The sequence below is a fragment of the Trypanosoma brucei genome, chromosome 1, assembly GCF_000210295.1.
Source record: "Trypanosoma brucei gambiense DAL972 chromosome 1, complete sequence".
Taxonomy (NCBI): domain Eukaryota; phylum Euglenozoa; class Kinetoplastea; order Trypanosomatida; family Trypanosomatidae; genus Trypanosoma; species Trypanosoma brucei.
Window position 1 is genome coordinate 328425 of NC_026734.1, and position 18642 is coordinate 347066.

The 18642-nt window shown below is 41.9% G+C and overlaps 8 protein-coding genes across 8 annotated transcripts; all 8 read left to right on the forward strand.

The window, feature by feature from the left end:
- Nucleotides 1–1772: 1772 nt before the first annotated feature.
- On the forward strand, nt 1773–7016 carry TbgDal_I1280 (hypothetical protein, conserved; the record flags this gene model as incomplete). The annotated part of the gene is made up of 1 exon (XM_011773084.1): nt 1773–7016. One exon carries the CDS (start codon nt 1773–1775, stop codon nt 7014–7016), a length of 5244 nt encoding a protein of 1747 aa, XP_011771386.1.
- Nucleotides 7017–8698: 1682 nt separating this feature from the next.
- Nucleotides 8699–9649, forward strand: TbgDal_I1290 (hypothetical protein, conserved; the record flags this gene model as incomplete). Its single annotated transcript, XM_011773085.1, has 1 exon — nt 8699–9649. One exon carries the CDS (start codon nt 8699–8701, stop codon nt 9647–9649), a length of 951 nt encoding a protein of 316 aa, XP_011771387.1.
- Nucleotides 9650–10772: 1123 nt separating this feature from the next.
- On the forward strand, nt 10773–11144 carry TbgDal_I1300 (calpain-like protein fragment, putative; the record flags this gene model as incomplete). Its single annotated transcript, XM_011773086.1, has 1 exon — nt 10773–11144. The coding sequence occupies one exon, from the start codon at nt 10773–10775 to the stop codon at nt 11142–11144; it is 372 nt and encodes a 123-aa protein (XP_011771388.1).
- A 2115-nt stretch (nt 11145–13259) lies between these two features.
- On the forward strand, nt 13260–13649 carry TbgDal_I1310 (calpain-like protein fragment, putative; the record flags this gene model as incomplete). Its single annotated transcript, XM_011773087.1, has 1 exon — nt 13260–13649. The coding sequence occupies one exon, from the start codon at nt 13260–13262 to the stop codon at nt 13647–13649; it is 390 nt and encodes a 129-aa protein (XP_011771389.1).
- A 620-nt stretch (nt 13650–14269) lies between these two features.
- TbgDal_I1315 (hypothetical protein, unlikely) lies at nt 14270–14773 on the forward strand (the record flags this gene model as incomplete). Its single annotated transcript, XM_011773088.1, has 1 exon — nt 14270–14773. The coding sequence occupies one exon, from the start codon at nt 14270–14272 to the stop codon at nt 14771–14773; it is 504 nt and encodes a 167-aa protein (XP_011771390.1).
- Nucleotides 14774–15424: 651 nt separating this feature from the next.
- Nucleotides 15425–15610, forward strand: TbgDal_I1317 (hypothetical protein, unlikely; the record flags this gene model as incomplete). The annotated part of the gene is made up of 1 exon (XM_011773089.1): nt 15425–15610. The coding sequence occupies one exon, from the start codon at nt 15425–15427 to the stop codon at nt 15608–15610; it is 186 nt and encodes a 61-aa protein (XP_011771391.1).
- A 182-nt stretch (nt 15611–15792) lies between these two features.
- Nucleotides 15793–16104, forward strand: TbgDal_I1320 (T. brucei spp.-specific protein; the record flags this gene model as incomplete). The annotated part of the gene is made up of 1 exon (XM_011773090.1): nt 15793–16104. The coding sequence occupies one exon, from the start codon at nt 15793–15795 to the stop codon at nt 16102–16104; it is 312 nt and encodes a 103-aa protein (XP_011771392.1).
- Nucleotides 16105–16883: 779 nt separating this feature from the next.
- Nucleotides 16884–17741, forward strand: TbgDal_I1330 (hypothetical protein, conserved (partial); the record flags this gene model as incomplete). The annotated part of the gene is made up of 1 exon (XM_011773091.1): nt 16884–17741. The coding sequence occupies one exon, from the start codon at nt 16884–16886 to the stop codon at nt 17739–17741; it is 858 nt and encodes a 285-aa protein (XP_011771393.1).
- Between the last annotated feature and the right edge of the window lie 901 nt (nt 17742–18642).

Here is an 18642-nt window from a genome sequence, read left to right on the forward strand (position 1 = left end):
AGAAGGATATATATATGTGTGTATGTGTGTGTGTCTGTTTTTGTTTGGAGGTGATACTTTTCACTCATTAAATGTATTTAAGTTTGTATGGGATTTAGTTACCGTAGGAGAAAGTGTGGTTTCCAGCTCGTAATCTCGACTCATATGATTACCACCATTGTTATTAATACTCTTATCATTATTATAACCTACCCACCGTGGCGTATTGTTTGCGCTTTCTCGGTACTGTGTTGGTGAATTTATTGTTTCTGTGTTACTTAACCTCAACTTTTCTTTTTTCTTCCTTCTCTTTCTCTCTCTCTTACCTCTTTTTTTTTTTTTTTTGGAAGGTCTCTCTTTCACTTCCCTCCTTCAAGTTTCCCCTCTCTTCCCTTAAATTCCACACGTCCGTGTGTTCATTTATTTCTCTCGCGGAGCATTGGCGCCTCGCAGTGCGTCCGTAACTTTGCGTGGTGCTGCGTGTAAAACGCAATCGCTCACCCTCAAGGAGAGTAATAATAATAATAATTAAAATAATTTAAAAAAAAAAGAAAAAGAACAACAGGAACAGGAACAGGAGCAAGAGCAAGAGCAATAAGATCAACAACAATAGGAAAGAGAGGGAGAGGAAACATCATACGAGGAAGAGAAGAAGGGGGAACTAACCAAAGCGAAACAAAAAGATAAAAAAAAGAAGAGAGAAGAGAAGAGAAGAGAAACAAAACAAAACAAGTAAGAAAGTAAGAACGGGTGTGAGCCTCAGTGAAGAAGGAATTATCACATCACTCTGAAGTGCATTAGGGGTATACGTTTAATAAGAATATAAGTATTAATTTATTTATATTTTGGTGCGGCGGAGAGATTAAACGGGGAGGGAAAGTAAAGTGCACTTCTCGTTTGCGTCTCTGTGTTTGAGCGGAAATAGGAGGCAAAAGGCAGACAGAAGCAAAGAAAGAAAAAAAAAAGAACAACAAAACAACAAACCTAAAACAGTCTGCGAGCCAAAGAAAATTTACGTAGCTTCGTTATTGTTGGGTTTCCATAGGGAAGACAGAAAGAAAGAGCTTCAAGAAAGCTAATAGGAAACAAAAAGTGAAGGGGCGGAAACTGTTCACGTATACAGAAATAAATAAATAAATATATAAGGCGCGGTGACCTTTTTTTTTCTTTTTTGAAGAAAGAGGAAGCGCGACGCAAGGTGTCTGTGACGAGGGATCGAAAACGTGGCGAAGGGAATTATTGAGACGCGTGCCGCAAGTGGACGGGAAAATATAGCGGTGGTTGAAAAAGAAGTAAAAAAAAAAAAGAAAAGAGAGGAAAATAGACGGGGAAAGGAGAGAGCAACAACCATTCGGCCTCTGTCGTAAGCCGCTTTGCGTGTGCGGTGGAAGGGAGAGAATTTCCTTTTTCTCTTACCTTGCCAACCCACACGCTGCGTGTATCGAATCTGAATCTTCTGTTTGGCGAAATCATTGTTGTTTTTTGTTTTTAGCATTTGCTGCTTTTGTTTCCTTTTCTCTTGACAGATTTGACTGGCGCGGACGCTGACGTCCACACGGTTGAGAGGGGGAAAAAAAAATCGTGTATTGCCTCTTCTGTTTGGCTTTGTTTTTGTTTTTGGTTTTCTTTTTCTTTTTTTTTTTTGTGGCACGAGACACTCTCTGAACGCGTGTGTGAACGTGTTTGTGTGTGTGTGTGTGGTCTGACCGTGTGAACGTGTTTGTGTGAAAGTGTTTGTGTGCGGTGTGCCGTGTTGTTTACTCCCCTCACGGCGATTTGAGCCGTTGCGGTCAATGAGCTTTTGGACAGTGCCGTCAGTTGATGATATTCCACCAAATGTGTCTTCTGGAACCGATCTGGAACCACGCACGGCTGTAGAAGTGGAGGCGGTGGAGCGTCGGCGCTGGTTGCGACTTGTGCAGGAGGCTTGGCTTCGCCGTGGCCGCCGCGTGCCGCTTTCGGAACGGGAACCTCCGGTGGGCGGCATAGCGGCAGAAGCTGCGGTTGTGCCGGCAGTAACAACTGCGGTAGTGGTGAGTATTAACATTAACCCCCTGCTTTGGGGAGAGGAAGGAGATGGAAATCAAGAGGAAAACTCCATTCAGGCGTTGGATGCGCCTTATGTTTTCGGCTGGCGGTCACTGGGACTTCTCCCTGGTGACAGTTTCAACATATTGGGAGAATTGGGAAAGCAACTGGAACGCCGGTACCAGGCCTTATCAAAGCGCTCGCTGATGGTTAAACACTGCCATAATACTGAAGTGAGCCGGTTGCATCGGGGTCTCATGCAGTGCCGAGAACGTGCCGGGGGACGTGGAAAGGTAATTTTTCATTACGGTGGTTACGGTGTACCGCGACCGCAGTCGGGATTAATATACCTGATGGAGCCATCTGGCAGTGCTGTGAAGTGTCGCACCAGGACGCTCTTCGAGGAGGTCGGATTGCCGCTGGTTGTGGTGGCTGATTGTCCAAACGCTAGCGAACTTTTAAGGAATTTCCTTCGCTACCAGAGTTCGCCCAAACCGGAGCACAACACGGGGAGTGATGCCGAAGGTGACACTTCGTTTGCACAAGGACCTCCAGATGCGGACCGCCCCACGCTGCGGGTGCCCCATGAGGGTACAGCAGGTGTATCATCATTTGATGCTGGTAGTGAAGAAACTTGCGCCACTTCGTCCGTGCTGAGTGATTTTTTCTTCCTTGGTGCTACGTTTTCAGGGGAGTTGCCCCAGCACCCAAAGCTGCCCTCAGATATACTCACCTCGTGTCTTATGACACCGTTACAGATGGCACTGCTGTGGTTTATGGTTGAGAACGATTCCCTAACAGATATTCACCCGCTTTTGCCTTTCCTTATACCTGGGGCACTGGATGACAAGAAGACGCCACTTGGTCAGCTTCATTGGGCGACTATGGCCATAATGGAGTGCATTGCTTGGTCTTCTCTTCCGTACAAAACGTTTGTGCACTTATTTCGTGAAGATGTTGTCGTCGCTCCGTTATTTCGTGGATTCTTGCTTGCGGAACGCATCATTACAGCCCTGGGTGGTGAGGTTTGTGTTTATCCACCGCTCCCGCATATGGGAAACCATCCACAATGGGATTCGTTGGATTGCATTATTGGCAGAACTTTTGTCTCCTTGAAGCGAGCAGTTCAGCCAGCTCCTCCCACCTCACTGACAACGTTGGAGTTTCGCGAGTGGCTCGACTGGAACGTCACTAAGTGGCGATGCGAGCAGCGTTCCATGTCGCTTCCATCACTTGGTAACCGTCCTGTCACTGTGCCTGATTTCCTTGAGGAGGAGCTGCGCTGCTTGATGGCTGTGGCGGAGCGGGTAACGGAGCAAAGCTTGTTCCACTGCGGGGGCATTGCCTGGCATCAGTGTAGACGGCCGGGACATATCGGACCACACAGGACTGGGCCACGGAAGGCGAGTATTTACAGAGGTATGGGGGAGGAAGCGGCAGTTGACCCTCTTCTCGCATGCAGCACAGGCTCAAATGATCTCAGTGGTTGTGGGTGTTCCGGAGGTGCATTCATGAGGCCCTTCCCTTCTGTCGCCGGGTTGCCCATGTTGCTGCAGGGTTTGCTTGTGGTGGCACACCGTGATGAAGCTATGAAGGTCCTCTGCCGTTTCATTGATGCCGGACTTTCAGCCGCGGCGGCATGCGCAAAAGTTGGAATATTCGACATGGCGTTAGCGCGTTTTTGGAGCCGGAGTGATCTGCAGCATTTGCTACCTTCTATGTTATTTGTGTACGCCAAGGCATGCTATGCGGACCCATCGCTTGCAGGACTGGCGTGGGCACAGCGAAGCGCCGTAACGACGAGTTGCCTGAAGGCGTTGGAAAGACCCTTCAGCCTGCCTAGTGACCCTCCGGCTGGGCCTGGTCTGTGGCAGTGCAAGGAACTCGGTTATTGGCTGGAGTCTGAAGGCCAGCGTGTGCTCTCTTCAGCCATACTATCCATGACCAGCTTCTCATTTGACCAAGACAGGAAGTATCTTCTTGAGAGTGGCGCACTCAATCTTTGCAGCGAACTTCTGCGAGATGCCAGCGTCAGGGTGCCGTTGTTGCAGCGGGGGTCTGCTGAAGTGTACATCAATCAGTCAAGGGGGAGCCGCGTCCAACATCATTTCGTAGCAACCACCGACGCTTACGCGGCAAGATTAACAACCTCTATCACTTCTCTTCTCGCGTTGTTCGTGGCATTGACGTGGAAGGCAAGTGCACTTGAGCCTGGCGCTGCGAGACCAATCGATACTGGGACCGAAGGAGCGCTGACGAACGGCAGTGGAGGCGAACAGAAGTTGGGGTTGGAAGAGTTAGCATCCCCTTTAAAGACGCTGCATCTCCTTTCGTGGGCATCTTCATCTATTATACGTGGAGCGGCTCTTAAAGCCATATCTATGACTATGTCGTCCAGTTGTACGGACGAAGCGGCATCGTTACGATGTATTCACATTATTGTTGAATGTGCCAACGTGCTTGTTGCTCCTCGTGAGGGGAATATGAGTAACCGAATCGATCTTGTCGATATTGTCTTTCTTTCTATACGGTGGCTGGTGCGATACTTGTCTGCTCACATGCCAATGGAAACCGTGCGGGCTTCCGTTCAGTGCGCCTCCGAAAAAATATATCGCGCTTCAGAAGCGGGTGAGGGTGGTTCTAACTGTGGTGGTGAAGAGGATATCCTCCCAGGTCTGGTAAGTGGTACGCGCTCGCTGATTTGTGACATTTACTTTCCCAAAGGGTGCCCACTGGAGTCGTGTCCATCAAAATGTGACAATGACCGCGCCATGGAAGTCGGTTGCCCCATTGTTTTTCTTGCACGCCTGGTGTGCTGGACAGGGGCTGCAACACATGATCCGTGTCCTTATGTCTCCTCTCGTGCGGAGGAGGCACTCAGTTGTTTACCACCACTTAGCGCGGGCGGCTTCTTCACGCAGCCAACAACCCCGAAGGAGTCAGGTGCGGTAGAAAAATCGACAAAAGTGCCCAGTGACGCCAAAAGTAGGAGGTTTTTATCGATGCTTCGTAGCTCTGTAATTCGGGTTCTAAAACGGGGAATGCGAGGGACAGGCAATCGTTCTGATGGTGCTGCATCACGAGGCAAAGCAGCCGGTGTGGAACGCGATCGTCGACTTAGTAATGAAAGTGGTGGCGCCGCGGACGTTCAGACTCTCGCGTGCGACGCTGTTTTACCACGCAGGATCGTTTCCACTGGTAGTGGTGCAGCTGTCGCATCCTTTGTTTTCACTCTTCTGGGTTTCCTGGACGAGCTGTTGCTAGTACCAATGGACGATGATGATCCACGAAATACCTTTAACCTAAGGAGGGACTTCTGCATGAGAGAGTACGTGCACAAGGTGAGAAATGAATTGCGGCTGTCAGCGCCCCCCGCTGGTTATAGTGGTGATAGCTGTAACCTACCTGCGGTGCCATCCCCACCTCTCCCGACCTGGTCCCCACCAGTGTCTCACGTCGAGGGTGTAAAACCATTAGTTGACGAGGAAAGGGAACCGAGCGGCATGTTATCTCCCACTGGGAACCAACTCCCCCTGATCAACCTTTCGATAACTTCCGACACGAGCCTTGGGGCGTCGGCTTGGTCACGCCCGGACAGCAACGTTTCATTTGAGCATGACGGGCATATCGGCGTGATGGCATTCCACATGGCGGAACGGCATCTCGTAACGGGAACCTCTCATGGTACGGTGCAGGTTTGGTCGTGGAGCGCGGAAGAGCATCTCACCGCCATGGCTGGCCGTTCCTCTACTGCCCTGAGCGCGGCGTGCTCATTAACGGCGGCAACAGCGTCGGCAAGCACATCACCGGCCACATCAGTCGGTGTGGGTTCCACCTCTGTTCATGTGAAAGCGACGTGCCGGTGGATTTCAGATATTTGTGTCCCGGCGGTAACGTCGTGGGTTGATCCCGTTGCATTTGCCAGGACTACAACGCTGTATAATCAGCAGCAGCAATCGGGTCCGCGAAAAAAGATGACCTCTGGGATCATTGCCAAGTCGTCGGATGGGTGGGTGGGGCTTCCGTGGAACATCCATTCGGCCTGGCAGTGTCCTGAGGAAGATAGCCCGGTTATTTCCGAGCACTGTGCTACGAATTCTACCAAGTCGGTTACTGGATTACATTTTGTAGATGCCGCCTATCGCACGTTGTTGTGCGTAGTGGGTTCCTCGGGGTCGGTGCAGCTCTTCACGGACTACGCTGGTGGGACTGCAGTGAAGCGTGTCACCTCATTTGCGACTGCGGCATGCGGGAGGAGATGTGGCGGGGGTCGCATGCCTTGTCTTTCCTCCTATCATGTACCAGCGACTTTATTGCATGTAAGTGGGCCTGATGGGTTGATTGACTCATGGGATTTGGTGTGTGAGCACAAGGTTTTGGAGGGTATTGGTAGCCAACAGTCATCCTTTATTATGCCCTCTGTTATAACACCAAGCTCCACTGATGATTCAACCGTAGCTGTTGGTGGCGGTTCGGTTTACTTATTTGATCTGCGAAAACCCGCTCGGGCCACTTGTATTTTCCCTAGCAGCGCAGAGTCGGAGGATGACGCGGCAAAGCGGCCTGTAGGTGGTGCAGAAAATTCGAAGGGCACGTGCCTCCATATAAGTTTCCCTTATTGCTATCCCCATGTTATCGTGACGGGATATGGTGGCGCGAAGGGAGTTGTAACGCTTTGGGATAAGCGGTTTCCCCGCGACCCTCTTCGGCAGGTGGTGGTGGCGGAGCCGGTTGCCCCCGCTTCATCGGCTTTACGCAATCCCGTGTGCCGAATGGATGTGCAGCCGTATCATCAAACCCTCTCAACCGTATCAGCGACTGCAGATGCGATTTTCATTAGTGATGTTATGGAAGAGTCTGCAGTGAATGGACAGGCGAGGGCCTCGTACACGCGAGTGAAGGAACTCCCTGGTGCGGTGGCTTTTCATCCCATACTTCCGATTTGTGCTGTAGCGACTGGAGGGCCGCCGCGTATTTACGGTCGTAGCACGACATGTGTGTATGATTAGCAAGGAAAAGGAAAAGAAAAGAGGAATATAAAACGTTGGTTCCTCGGTGTGTCACGCTACTCGGAGGGGGGGGGTTATGTGGAGGGAAGTGGGGAGACTGTTTGTCGTTATTTGTTACCAGTGTTATTAGTGTTTTTCCTCTCTTGAGAAGTTTTGTTCTTTTGGCTTGGTTTTGCAATTTTTTGTTTTCGGTATTGCGAGACTCCCCCATATCACTTTATATGAACGAAGAGACGATCAAAAAAAGAAAAAAAGAGGAAAGGCAGAGGTACATCATTTTACCTCTATTTTTTGTTTTGTTTTGTATCCCATGCTGCTGCGGTTGTCTTGTGTATACCTTCCGTTAGTTTCTACTGAAAGGTGATTCCCATGAAGGACAGGGGGGGAGAGGGGAATTGCCCATTCATTTTGACACACGTCGCTCAAATCGAAGGTTTACCGCCGCACCATGGCGTGTTTAGCGTCTCTCCCCACACACACCTAATCAATTTCCTCTCACTGCTTTTTATCTCTCATCACATGTCTCTTTTCATTTTTTTTGTACTTTATTATTATTAATATTATTAGTAGTTTTATTTCTCCCTCATTACCCTTATGATACGTCTGGTTTATATCCGTGTCGGTGTCACTGTTTGTTTTAACTTCTTTTTTTTTCTGTTGTTGTTGTTGTTGTTGTTTCGCTGGAGGCGTGGTGTATCTCTGTCTTGTTTCTGTTTTTCCTTTTGGTTTCTCTGCGAAAATTTATCGTGCCGATGTGCTCTCTGGTCCACTTTTCCTCACTTTTTTTTTTCTGTTTGCTATTGTTATTGTTGCCTATTCGGTTTGCATCCGCATTATTCTACTCTTCTTTCCTCTCCAAACACACGCGCACACACACATTAATAATAATGTGCAGTACACATATGTATGTATATATGAATATGAACTTTTCAGTTTTCCCTTGGCTCTTCTTTTTTTCTTCTTCTTTTTCCTCCCTTTCCTCGCACACAAGTGAGTTTTGTTATTTGTGTTCATATATTGTTTATTTGTACATGTGTTGGAAACTCTGAGGCAGTAAAAGGTGGAAAAAAAGCCTTTTTTTAAAAGAAAAAAAAGGCACGTATACATATATTTATTTGTTCACACCTATGCGTTTGTATCTACAGGGGAGAGAGAAAGAAAGAAAGAAAGAAAAACGCGAAGAGAATAGTATATGAAATAAAAATAAATGAGGGGCGACATGTTTCCGGTGGCTGCGTGTCGGCTCTTCCACTTCGACTCTGTATTGTTTTGTTTTGTTGTTTTCATCTTCATTTTTGGTCCCTTCGCTCGGTTTTTCATGCCAGTTTCCTCACGTTATATTATGTTTCCTCTCCATTGCCTTTCATGAACCTCGAGGCGGAGAAATAGCTCCACTTCCGGCCACAATTTTTGGCCACTTGGGGGAGGGGGGGATTTTATCTATACAATTTGTTTCTTTTTTTTTTCACTTTTTTCCTTCATTTATTTACAAAATGTGTAAGCATTTTTTGATCTCCTTCTCTTACTTCATTAGTTTTCTCCACGGTAAAGTAACGAACGGAAAGGAAAAGAAGAAAAAAAAAAGACGGAATAGGAAGAGAAAGAAGAAGAAGAGGGGACAGTTACCGACACCGTTTGGTCGAAACAATTAACGGGGAGGAGAGTCCTTGGAAACGTTACTGATGGGTAGTTCTGCTGTGCCATACAATAGTGCCGTATGCGCTGTGCAAAAGCTGATTAACAAGTTGGAGGATGAAATGCATGGGGCCGTCACTAAAGTACTTGTTGAAAATAACATCAAACTGAACGAGCACTACAGCGCCCGGCACGAGGTGATCACAAATGCCATTAAAAACGGTAAACTTCCGACCACATTTTGGGCAGACGCCATCATTGCCATCCTTCGAGATGCGCATGTTGAAGAGGATCGGGATGGCAGCCGCGCCGCGGGAAATGATGCTGATGATGATGATGATGATGGAAATCAACTGGGCACTTTTGATGAGGCGCTGCTTCGGAAATACCTGAAGGATATGATGGTGACATACAAGGAGACGGGTTCTCGTTTGTCCTTAACATTTTCACCCAACCCATTTTTCGAAGAGACAGAGCTTTGGATTGAAGAAAACCAATTGAATAGCGAGGGCTCCAAAAACAATGATGATGATAATAATAATAATAATGATAGTGATGGCGGTGGTGGTGGCGATTTCTATAAAACGTATGAGGTGTCGGATATTACGTGGAAGCCGGACCATGGCCCAAACTTCGATGATAATGACGGTGATGGTGGTGGTGGCGAGAAACGATCCGGCTCGAAGCGGGGCCGCTCAAATATGGATCCCACAAGACATGGGTGGAGTTTCCTCAACATGTTCAGTAAAATTCCACCTCATCCATTAGATGATTATTATGATGATGATTTTTATGATGATAATGATGATGATGATGATGATGATAAGGAGTGGATTGAGGAAGCCATAGATATATGGGAAGAGGATATGGACGAGCGGGAGCAATTGTTTCGATTTCTGGTTCGAGAGGTCTGGTCGGATCCACTCGAGGCAGCGGCTGAGAAAGGAAGCGACAATGGAGCCGGAACATCACCCGAAAAGCCAAACAAACACGAATGAGGTCATACAATGGGAAATATAGCGGGGTGGGGGATAAGGAGTGCCTGGGCGTTAGAAGCATAGACACATACGCACACAACATAAATATATATATATATTTATTTATTTATTTATATTTATATATATCTACTAGTATATTTATGTGTATGTGTGTGGAGTTTGTCCTGTTTTTTATTTTTGTTTTCATTTTTCTTAAGGTGGGAAAGGGATGATGGGGAAATAGAATATTAGCATTCAAATATTTCTCCATCATCCCTTTCTCTCTCTTCTGGTTTCTTGTCTTCCCCTGCCCATTTGTTGCGGGGTGGGGCGGGTTTAAATACATTATTTGGGTCGTTGGTGTGGTTAATTCCGCGTTGGAGGCCATGCCTTAGGCGCCGTGATGTGGTGTAGCAGTGGAAAGCGAAGCTTCATTCTGTTTGTTTTCGTTTTTTCTTTTCTTCTTCTTCTTTCCATACACCTTGCAAGTGGGATAACTTCGATGGATGGATGCAGTTGACGAAAATTAATATGACGAATTTGTTCGCAGTGTTTTATGCGCCACTGCCGTGTGGTGCATTCATGAGAGGATTCTTCTGATTGATAATTTTTTTTTTAAAAAAAAGAAAAGAAAAAGAAGAAAAAACGAGATGGAAAAAAGAAGGATGGATGGGAATTAAAAAAAAACAAAAAACAAAACAGGGACGCAGCACGCCTGCCTGGTCCCGTCTTTGTGTTTTACTTTTTCCCTTCCTTTTCTTCGTCTTATTTCCAAATCGAACTCTTCTTTTTTTTTTCTTTTCATTTTACCGCCCGTGTATGGTTCCACCTGCTGCACGTATAATCACACCTCAATTTGTTAACCACCCTCAATTATTTAATTTCTGTGCCTTTACTTTTAATCTCTTCATTATTTGTTGCTTCTCTTCTCGTCCCTTTTCACTGTATGACCATGCTTGAATTACTTGCAACTTACACAATACAAATTTCACACATTTAAATATGGAAGGTGGAAAAAAGAAAAAGAAAAAGAAATAAATAATAAACACTACGTTAAGGGCGAACGAATTTGAGGAAGAAGAAGGAGGAGGAGATTTACACAAACAAGACAGCAAAATAAAGAAAAAGAAATAAGAAAATAAAAATGGGTTGCGGTGGCTCAAAGACTTCTACGGTTGAGTTTATTAATGGACAGCCGACTGTTGAGGGCGATGAAATTGCAAAGGGTTTTAATGAAGGAAATGGTCTCCTCTTCCGAATTGTTAAAACACGCGCTGGTCGCTGGGCGTATTATAACGATACGTTGGATTATGACATGCATGTGAAAGTTACCTTTAGCGAGGACTGCAGAATTAAGGCACTTGGACAAACGAGACTTGAGAAATTGGAAAGCGGTGAAAGTGTGGCAACTGTTGTGGTAAAACCATGCGCAACAGAATTATTTATTGAAGGACATGTGAATGGATATAAGGCAAAAATGGATGCCATTCCCATTACTGATGGAGACAGGCAATAGTAGGGTTAGATGATGTAATGGATATATATATATATATATATATATATATCAATTTTATGTTTTTTCTTTAAAACAAAACAAAAAAAGAAAGGAAATCTCCTTTATCTCCTCCTCCCTTTTTTTTTACACAATTTTATTATTATTATTATTATTATTATTATTATTATTATTATTATTATTATTATTATTATTATTATTATTGTTGTTGTTGTTAGCTCTATTTATTTATTGTGTCGATGTTTTCATTTTTCAAAATGGTGTGTTGTATAGGAGTGGTACGAATAACGAGCGAGACGAAGATAATAAGCATCAATTGATGTTAGTGATGTTACCTTTTATTATTATTATTATTCCGTTGACTTTTTGTTGTATTTTTCACGTGGCCGCGTAGGGAAGTATAAAATAAAGAAAGAAGGCACGGAGAGAAAACACTTTTATACATATATATATATATATATATAAAGCAAACAATCAATCAATAAAACTTCTAAAATACAAGCAAAAAAAGGAGAGGGAAAAAATAATAATAATAATAAATATTATTATAATAATTATAACAAATGAACAACAGCTTTTCAGTGGTCGCCTCAGCTAACCAAACATTACCACCGTTGTTGTGAGTAGAGAAGTGTATGAAATAAATGAATACACGGATGAATTATTTTACCTTTTCTACACTTTTTATTTTTGTTTTATTTTTGTTTTTTTGTTTGTTTGTTTCCAACAAAAAAAAGAAGTAAAGAAAGATGGTGATGAATGAATGAATGAAAAGGAAGCGTTCAGCAAAATGAAATGATAGAGAGAAAGAGAAAGAGAGAAAGGAAGGAAGGAAGGAAGGAAGGAGGAGAAAAGAAAATGTGTGTGAGTGTTTGTGTTTTTTTCTTTTTTTGTTTTTTCGTTAGCGCTGTTATTTTGTTATGTTCATTTCCTTTTTATGTTTCCACACCTGTCCACCCCCCTCCTCTGTTGTTGTTGTTGTTGTTTTCCCTTTTTTTTTCTTTTTTTTTCTTGGGGAAGCAATTAATGTTGTTTTGTTTTGTTTGTTTTTGCGCACTTTATTATCATTATCATTATTATTATTATTATTATTATTATTTCCCGCATGTGATGTGAAACCAACAAAAATATCACAAAGGCAGGGAGAAAACAACAACAACAAATGAAAGCACAAAATAAAAAAATAAATAAAAGATTGTTTGGGACCCCATTAGAAGGATGAAAGAAAAGGAGAGTGAATGAATAAAATCAGAATATAGACATAGAAATGAGGAGAAAAGGGGGCTAAATAAGATGCATCTATGTGTGGAGGAAGGGAGGGAAGGAGGGAAATATATATATAACAAAAATGGCGGAACGATTCTTAAAAAAAAAAAAGAGAAGAAAAAGTTTAAACGGTGGTTTACACGCACACGAGCATGCAAAAAAAAAAAGTTTCTTATTATTTATTATTTCTTTTTTTTTCTCTTTTTTTTTTAATCATTTGTTGTGTTTCACCGCGGTTCGCCTGGTTTTTATCTTCTTTGTTACATTTATTATTTTATCGTGTCACACCCCTCGTCCTGTTATTTCCATAATTACCTTTTCAAAAGATGAAATTCCCAACCTTTTTATTTTAATTTCATGTTTCTTTTCTTTTCTGACTCTTTTCTCTTTCCGTATCTTATTTCATTTTTGTTTTTGTTTTGCGAAATAACGAAAATACATCGCAAAATAAAATAAATAAATATTAACACAATCTGGTAAACTCAGGGATTATTTTAGTCACTACAGTTACCACCACCACCACCACCACAACAACAACAAAGAACTATTACGATAAATATTTGTTAACAAAAGGGAAATATAGTAATAAATATTATTATTATTATTACTACTCTCGTTAGTGCTAGCAAAAGAAATATATATATATTTGCCTTATTTGCACAAAAGAAGTCACACGCAAATATTCACTAGCGCAAGCAAACATAAGTTAAAATAAAGAAAGAAAAAAGGGAACACATTCATATAAAGATAAACTACAAAAACACAGCAGAGAAAGGAAGAAAAGTAGGATAGAAAGGGAAGGGGAAAAAGTAATTCCAAAAGAGTAAGAAAATAAATAAAAAGAAAATAAAAATGGGTTGCGGTGGCTCAACGACTTCCGTCACATTCATCAACGGCCGGCCGACTGTTCAGGGCGATGAAATTGCGAAGGGTTTTAATGAAGGAAATGGTCTCCTCTTCCGAATTGTTAACTCAAGCACTGGTCGCTGGGCGTATTATAACGATACGTTGGATTATGACATGCATGTGAAAGTTACCTTTAGCGAGGACTGCAAAATTAAGGCACTTGGAAAGGCAAAGTTGGAGCGTTTGAGCTCTGGTGAAAGTGTGGTGACTGTTGTGGTAAAACCATGCGCAACAGAATTATTTATTGAAGGCACTGTGAATGGATATAAGGCAAAAATGGATGCCATTCCCATTACTGATGGAGACAGGCGCCGCAGGGGATCTGGCAGGAAATAAGGAAATTGCAAGAAATATGCAAGAAAGGAAAAGAAAAGAAAATGCACACAAACACAAAGCACACAAAGAGGTAAATGAGAATGAGAGTAGAGGAAGTCAAATATTTGTTTTTTTTATTTATTTCGTTTGCATTCTTTCTTAGAAGAGTGAGTTGTTTTCTCTCTTTTCTTTTTATGATTGTTGTCTTGACAGATGTCATGGCCGTGTTATTAAGCATATTAAAGAAAAGGAAGAGAGGAGAGGAGAGGAGAGGAAAAGAGAGAGAGAGAGAAGAGGGAATACAGGAGAGGGTAAGGGGAATAGAAGAGAAGGGAATACAAATGAAAAATAAAAAAAGGAAGGGGGGGGAAAAAATACAAGACGTTCAACATGAAATAAAATAAAATAAAATGAAAGGTAAATAAAAGCAATTTATGGGGCGACACGGCGCCGTTTCCGCCCATCTTCCCCACCCCCATCCCTCACATTTTTTTTTCTTGTATTGATTCATCCCGTTTTTTATTGTTATTATTTATTCATGCTGTTTTGTTTTTTTTTGTACTTATGAGTTGAGAAGGAGAGAAACAACAACGAATACCAAAAATAAATAAATAAAAATATATACTTGCACGTATGCATGCATGCATCTTTATTTTTATTTTGTTGTTGTTGTGTTTCACCATACATATATATATATATATATGTCTATCTCTCTCTCTCTCATTTTCACTCCATATCATTCTTCAATTATGTCAAGTCATGTCTCATCATGTCTTGTCTCCTCCCCATTTTCTTTTTCTCCTTTTTCGGTCTTGTATTCGACAGCAATTTGTTTGTTTATTTGTTTTGGCACCTTCTTTTTTTCTTTTTTTTTTCTTTTAAATTCTGTTAACCATTCAAAAGAAGGATTTTTTTTTCTTTTTTGGAAGAAGAAGAAGAAAAGAAAAGAAAAGGAAGAAAAAAAAAAAGAAGGATCGAAAAGAGATCAGATATGTACACAGTGGGACGTGGGGGAAAGGAATATTAGGCACGTATTAATGCATGAATTGAATAAATTATTCAATCATTATTTCATATCAGTGCACAAGAAAGTTAAAAGAGAGAAAGAAGGGGAGGAGATGGGAAAAAGAAAAAAGAAAAAATAAGAGGTGTGATGAATATGAAATGAAAAAGAATGAAATAAGACGAATATGTGCGCACGAGGCAATTTATTAGGGGGGAAAAAACAGAGAGAGGGGGGAATAGGGCGGAGGGGACGGAATTTTAAGCGCTTGCTGAAAGGTTTCAGTCGAAAAAGTCTAATGATATATTAAATGGGTGAAGGGAAAGGAAGGGAAGCCCAAAAAAAAAAAAGAAAAGAAAGAAATGTCTGCACACACACATATATATATATATATATATGGATGTATGTTAATATGTTTAAACTACAAAAAAGAAAAAAAATGTACTCACATGAGAGGCAGGGGGTTGTGGGGAAGTGCCTTTTGTTTACCTTTTTTTTTTAATTTTTTTTTTTAATTTTATTGCTACCGCCTTGATATTTACGAATATCTCTCAAGGCGCGTGCATCACTGCGCTGGATGGGAACTGAGGAGCAAAAAAAAAAAAAGAAGAAAGGAAAGGAAAGGAAAGGCCACGTACAAAAAGGTGTTGTGGTGTACTTGAAATGACTGAAGAGGAGGATATGCGTGGATGTAGCAGAAAAAAAAAAGGAATTGCGACACGTGTATACAGAAATAATTTTTAATATTTCAATGAAATAAGGCAAATGTGCAATTTTCCTTTTTCTTTTTTTGATGGTCGCCCCAACTCACGTGATTTTGGAAGTATTTTTATTGTTGTTGTTATTGTTGAGTGCGTCACACCGCGGTACTTTCTCACACAATTCCCTACCTTACCTTTTTGTCGTGTTTTCCTCAACACAATACATTTTTTTCTTTTTTTTTTCCCCCTACAAAAGTGCCTCGTTTCTTATATTATAACCGTCAGACGGAGTCATGTATGAGCATATATTTATGCATTTATTTATATACTTGCCTACATATATATATATATATATCATTATGTATTTGATTTTTACTTTTATTATTTTTTTATTATATTGATATTTATACATTTTGATATATTTGGATGTGCGTCTGTGGGAAAGTGGGGGCAGGTGGTAATGTTGTGGGATCATTTATATTATATTATGTTATATGTTGTATCACTTTTTTGTCTGTTTGTTGTATCGTTTAGGTGTGCTTGGTTGTTATTGTTTGTTTTTGTTAAATATATATTATTCTTCACTTCCCCTTGCCTTTCACCTCCTTCTCATCCTCCCCCTCCCCCCTTTTTTTGTTTTTGTTTTTTAGTTTTTTGTTTTTTTGTATTTGTTTTACTTTTCTTCCATCTTTGCCTGCCCGCTCCCTTTGCCATGGTACAGCGCCTACATCGACAAATTATTATCATCAATAATGTTGTTATAATGTACTAAGTTAAATATACCGCAGCTACACCGATCTGTGTGCCCACACTTGTGTAAGCCCGCGCATGTACATGAATGATTGGGGTGAATAAATGAATAAGTAATTTTATTTATTTTTATCTTATTTGTTTTCCTTTTTTTTTTTGTGTGTGTAGGGAATCGTATCAGCGTTTTCTCTTTTCTTTTCTCGAGGTACAACCCTGAGAAAAGAATAGCAAAATCCCTAACGGCTACGCGCTGCGTGCCATAATGAACCGGACTTTTTTTTTTTTTCTCTCTCTTCTTCCTCTTCTGTCATTACACAACATGAGATATTTGTATCACCCCCCCCCCCTCCTTAAACCCCATGATGTGATTCCCCTCTTCCCCGACTACATCCCATCGTGCCACCCCTTGATATTTCTTTTTTGTCCATTTATTGAAAATATATATATATATATATATATACATATACATATTCGTATACGGATTTTTTTTATGTTCCTCTTCTCCTTTCTTCTCTTCTCTTCTCATCCTTTTTCTTTCCTTTTTTTTTTTGTTTCTTTTTTTTTTTTTGCGTTCTGAGCATCATTTTGATCATAATCTGTGCGGTGTCTTTTATTATTCTGTTATCCATTATCATTTGTTTTGTCACCCTTTCTTTTACTTTTCTCCACCATTGAAGCGAATACCCCTTAGCCCATAGCTGCGGTGGTACCGGCTGCCAACTCATACATTTCATCGTTATATTTAAATTTCAACTCGCACTCGCATCAGTTGTTTTGTTTTGTTTTTCTTCTCTTCTTCTCATGCGTCGCTGCAGCACGGCGCTTCGCACGGGTCGGAGGGGCCCTGGTGGGTGGACGGAGCCGCGACTTCAACAAGCCACCAGTACAGATTTTATGCGTGACTCCACCGGCGCTGGTGGTGACAATAATAATAATAATAATAATGATGGCGGAAAGGGGCCGTCCTCGGCTCTCAAGCGGCATTTTAACGTCAACGATTTCTCTATGATTGAGCGGCAACAAATGACACTCACGAAACTGATGCGCATCACGATGGATGCAACTTTTAAACCGAAAGATCCCGACAGCAGGACATATGGCGGAGACGGTGCCACGCAGAGAGCGGCACTTCGGGAAGAGCTCAAAACAATGGATAGTCGAATTGTCCCCTTCGCTCACGAGGAAATATTAAACGACTACCTTAAAAACATAGTGGAGCTCTCCGGTCCCTCGGGTCAGCGATATGATAGAGAAATGTTGCGAGGCAGACTCGTTGGCCTCCTTTTCTTCACCGAAACGGATCGATCACTGGCATTCATGAGGTTGTTGCGGGAGTTCCATCAGCGGCACAGACGTGACTTTGTAGTTGTCGCCATATCTCTCGGTGGAAAGGAGATGATGGATATCACTCGACAACATGGTTTCTACCACTGCAGCCATCGTGACGGGGCCACATGGGTTCAGCGTGATACAGGTTTAATGGTGCGCCCATGGACACCACTTCCAAGGCTTATTGTCGTCAATGGTACAAGTGGTGAGGAAATCACTTCTAGCGGTGTTACAGCTGTAAAGGCGCATCCAAACACATGTTTTGAAAAGTGGAAAAATGGGGAGGAGGGATGTGATTGGTGGGATTACATCAAAACGTTCTATATGTGAGTTGTCAAATGAAGAGGGAATGCGTGGCTGGGAAACGGGGATGCAATATATATATATATATATATATATATACGCGTGTCTTTTTACCATTATCTGTACGCATTGGTATTGGTTTGCCCTCGACGTTATTTTACGTAAATTCACTCAGGAATAAAATAAGGCATTGCAGTTCACGGGCCAACATTCCACTAGTGTTTATAATATCGTTCTTTTTTATATCAGTGTAACGATTGCTCACACTTATTTAGGATCAAATTTCACTTACTTTCAAATTTGTGTTGTAACAATATAGAAAGGAAAAGCAAGTCATTCAAGCATGATAAGGAACCTTCAGCAGCGCCACTGCGTTAACTTCCACTCAACATAATAAAATAATAAAGATATTTGAATTTAAAATAAACTTACCTTTCAAAAATCGCAGAAAAACACTTGAACGGAACGAAAAAATAAAAAAAAAATGCCATCACCATATCAACAACATCACCAGAAAAAAATAAAATAAAACCTTATTTAAGGACGAAAAGTAGATACCTATCATTAAACAAAATAAAAAAATCTATCAACATATAACATAACATAAGAAATAAAACAATAACTATAATAGAACAATCACAAATATTATTGAATCTCTCCCTCTCCATATATATATATATATATATATATATACCTTCGCACCATGTGTAGGTTTTCATTTATGTTCTTTCTTTCTTTCTTTTGTGAATTTGTTTTCTGTCTCAAATGTTTTTAATTCGCTTGGGACCTATGTTTTTCTTGTTTTTTTTGCTCACCCTTTGTGTAGGAGGCACCCTGTCACGTCTGTGGTTGCGTGTATGCCTTCCTTCCCCTTATTCGCTTCTTCCTGTCGTGTCACACCTCTTTCTCTCTCTCCCTTTCGGCCTTT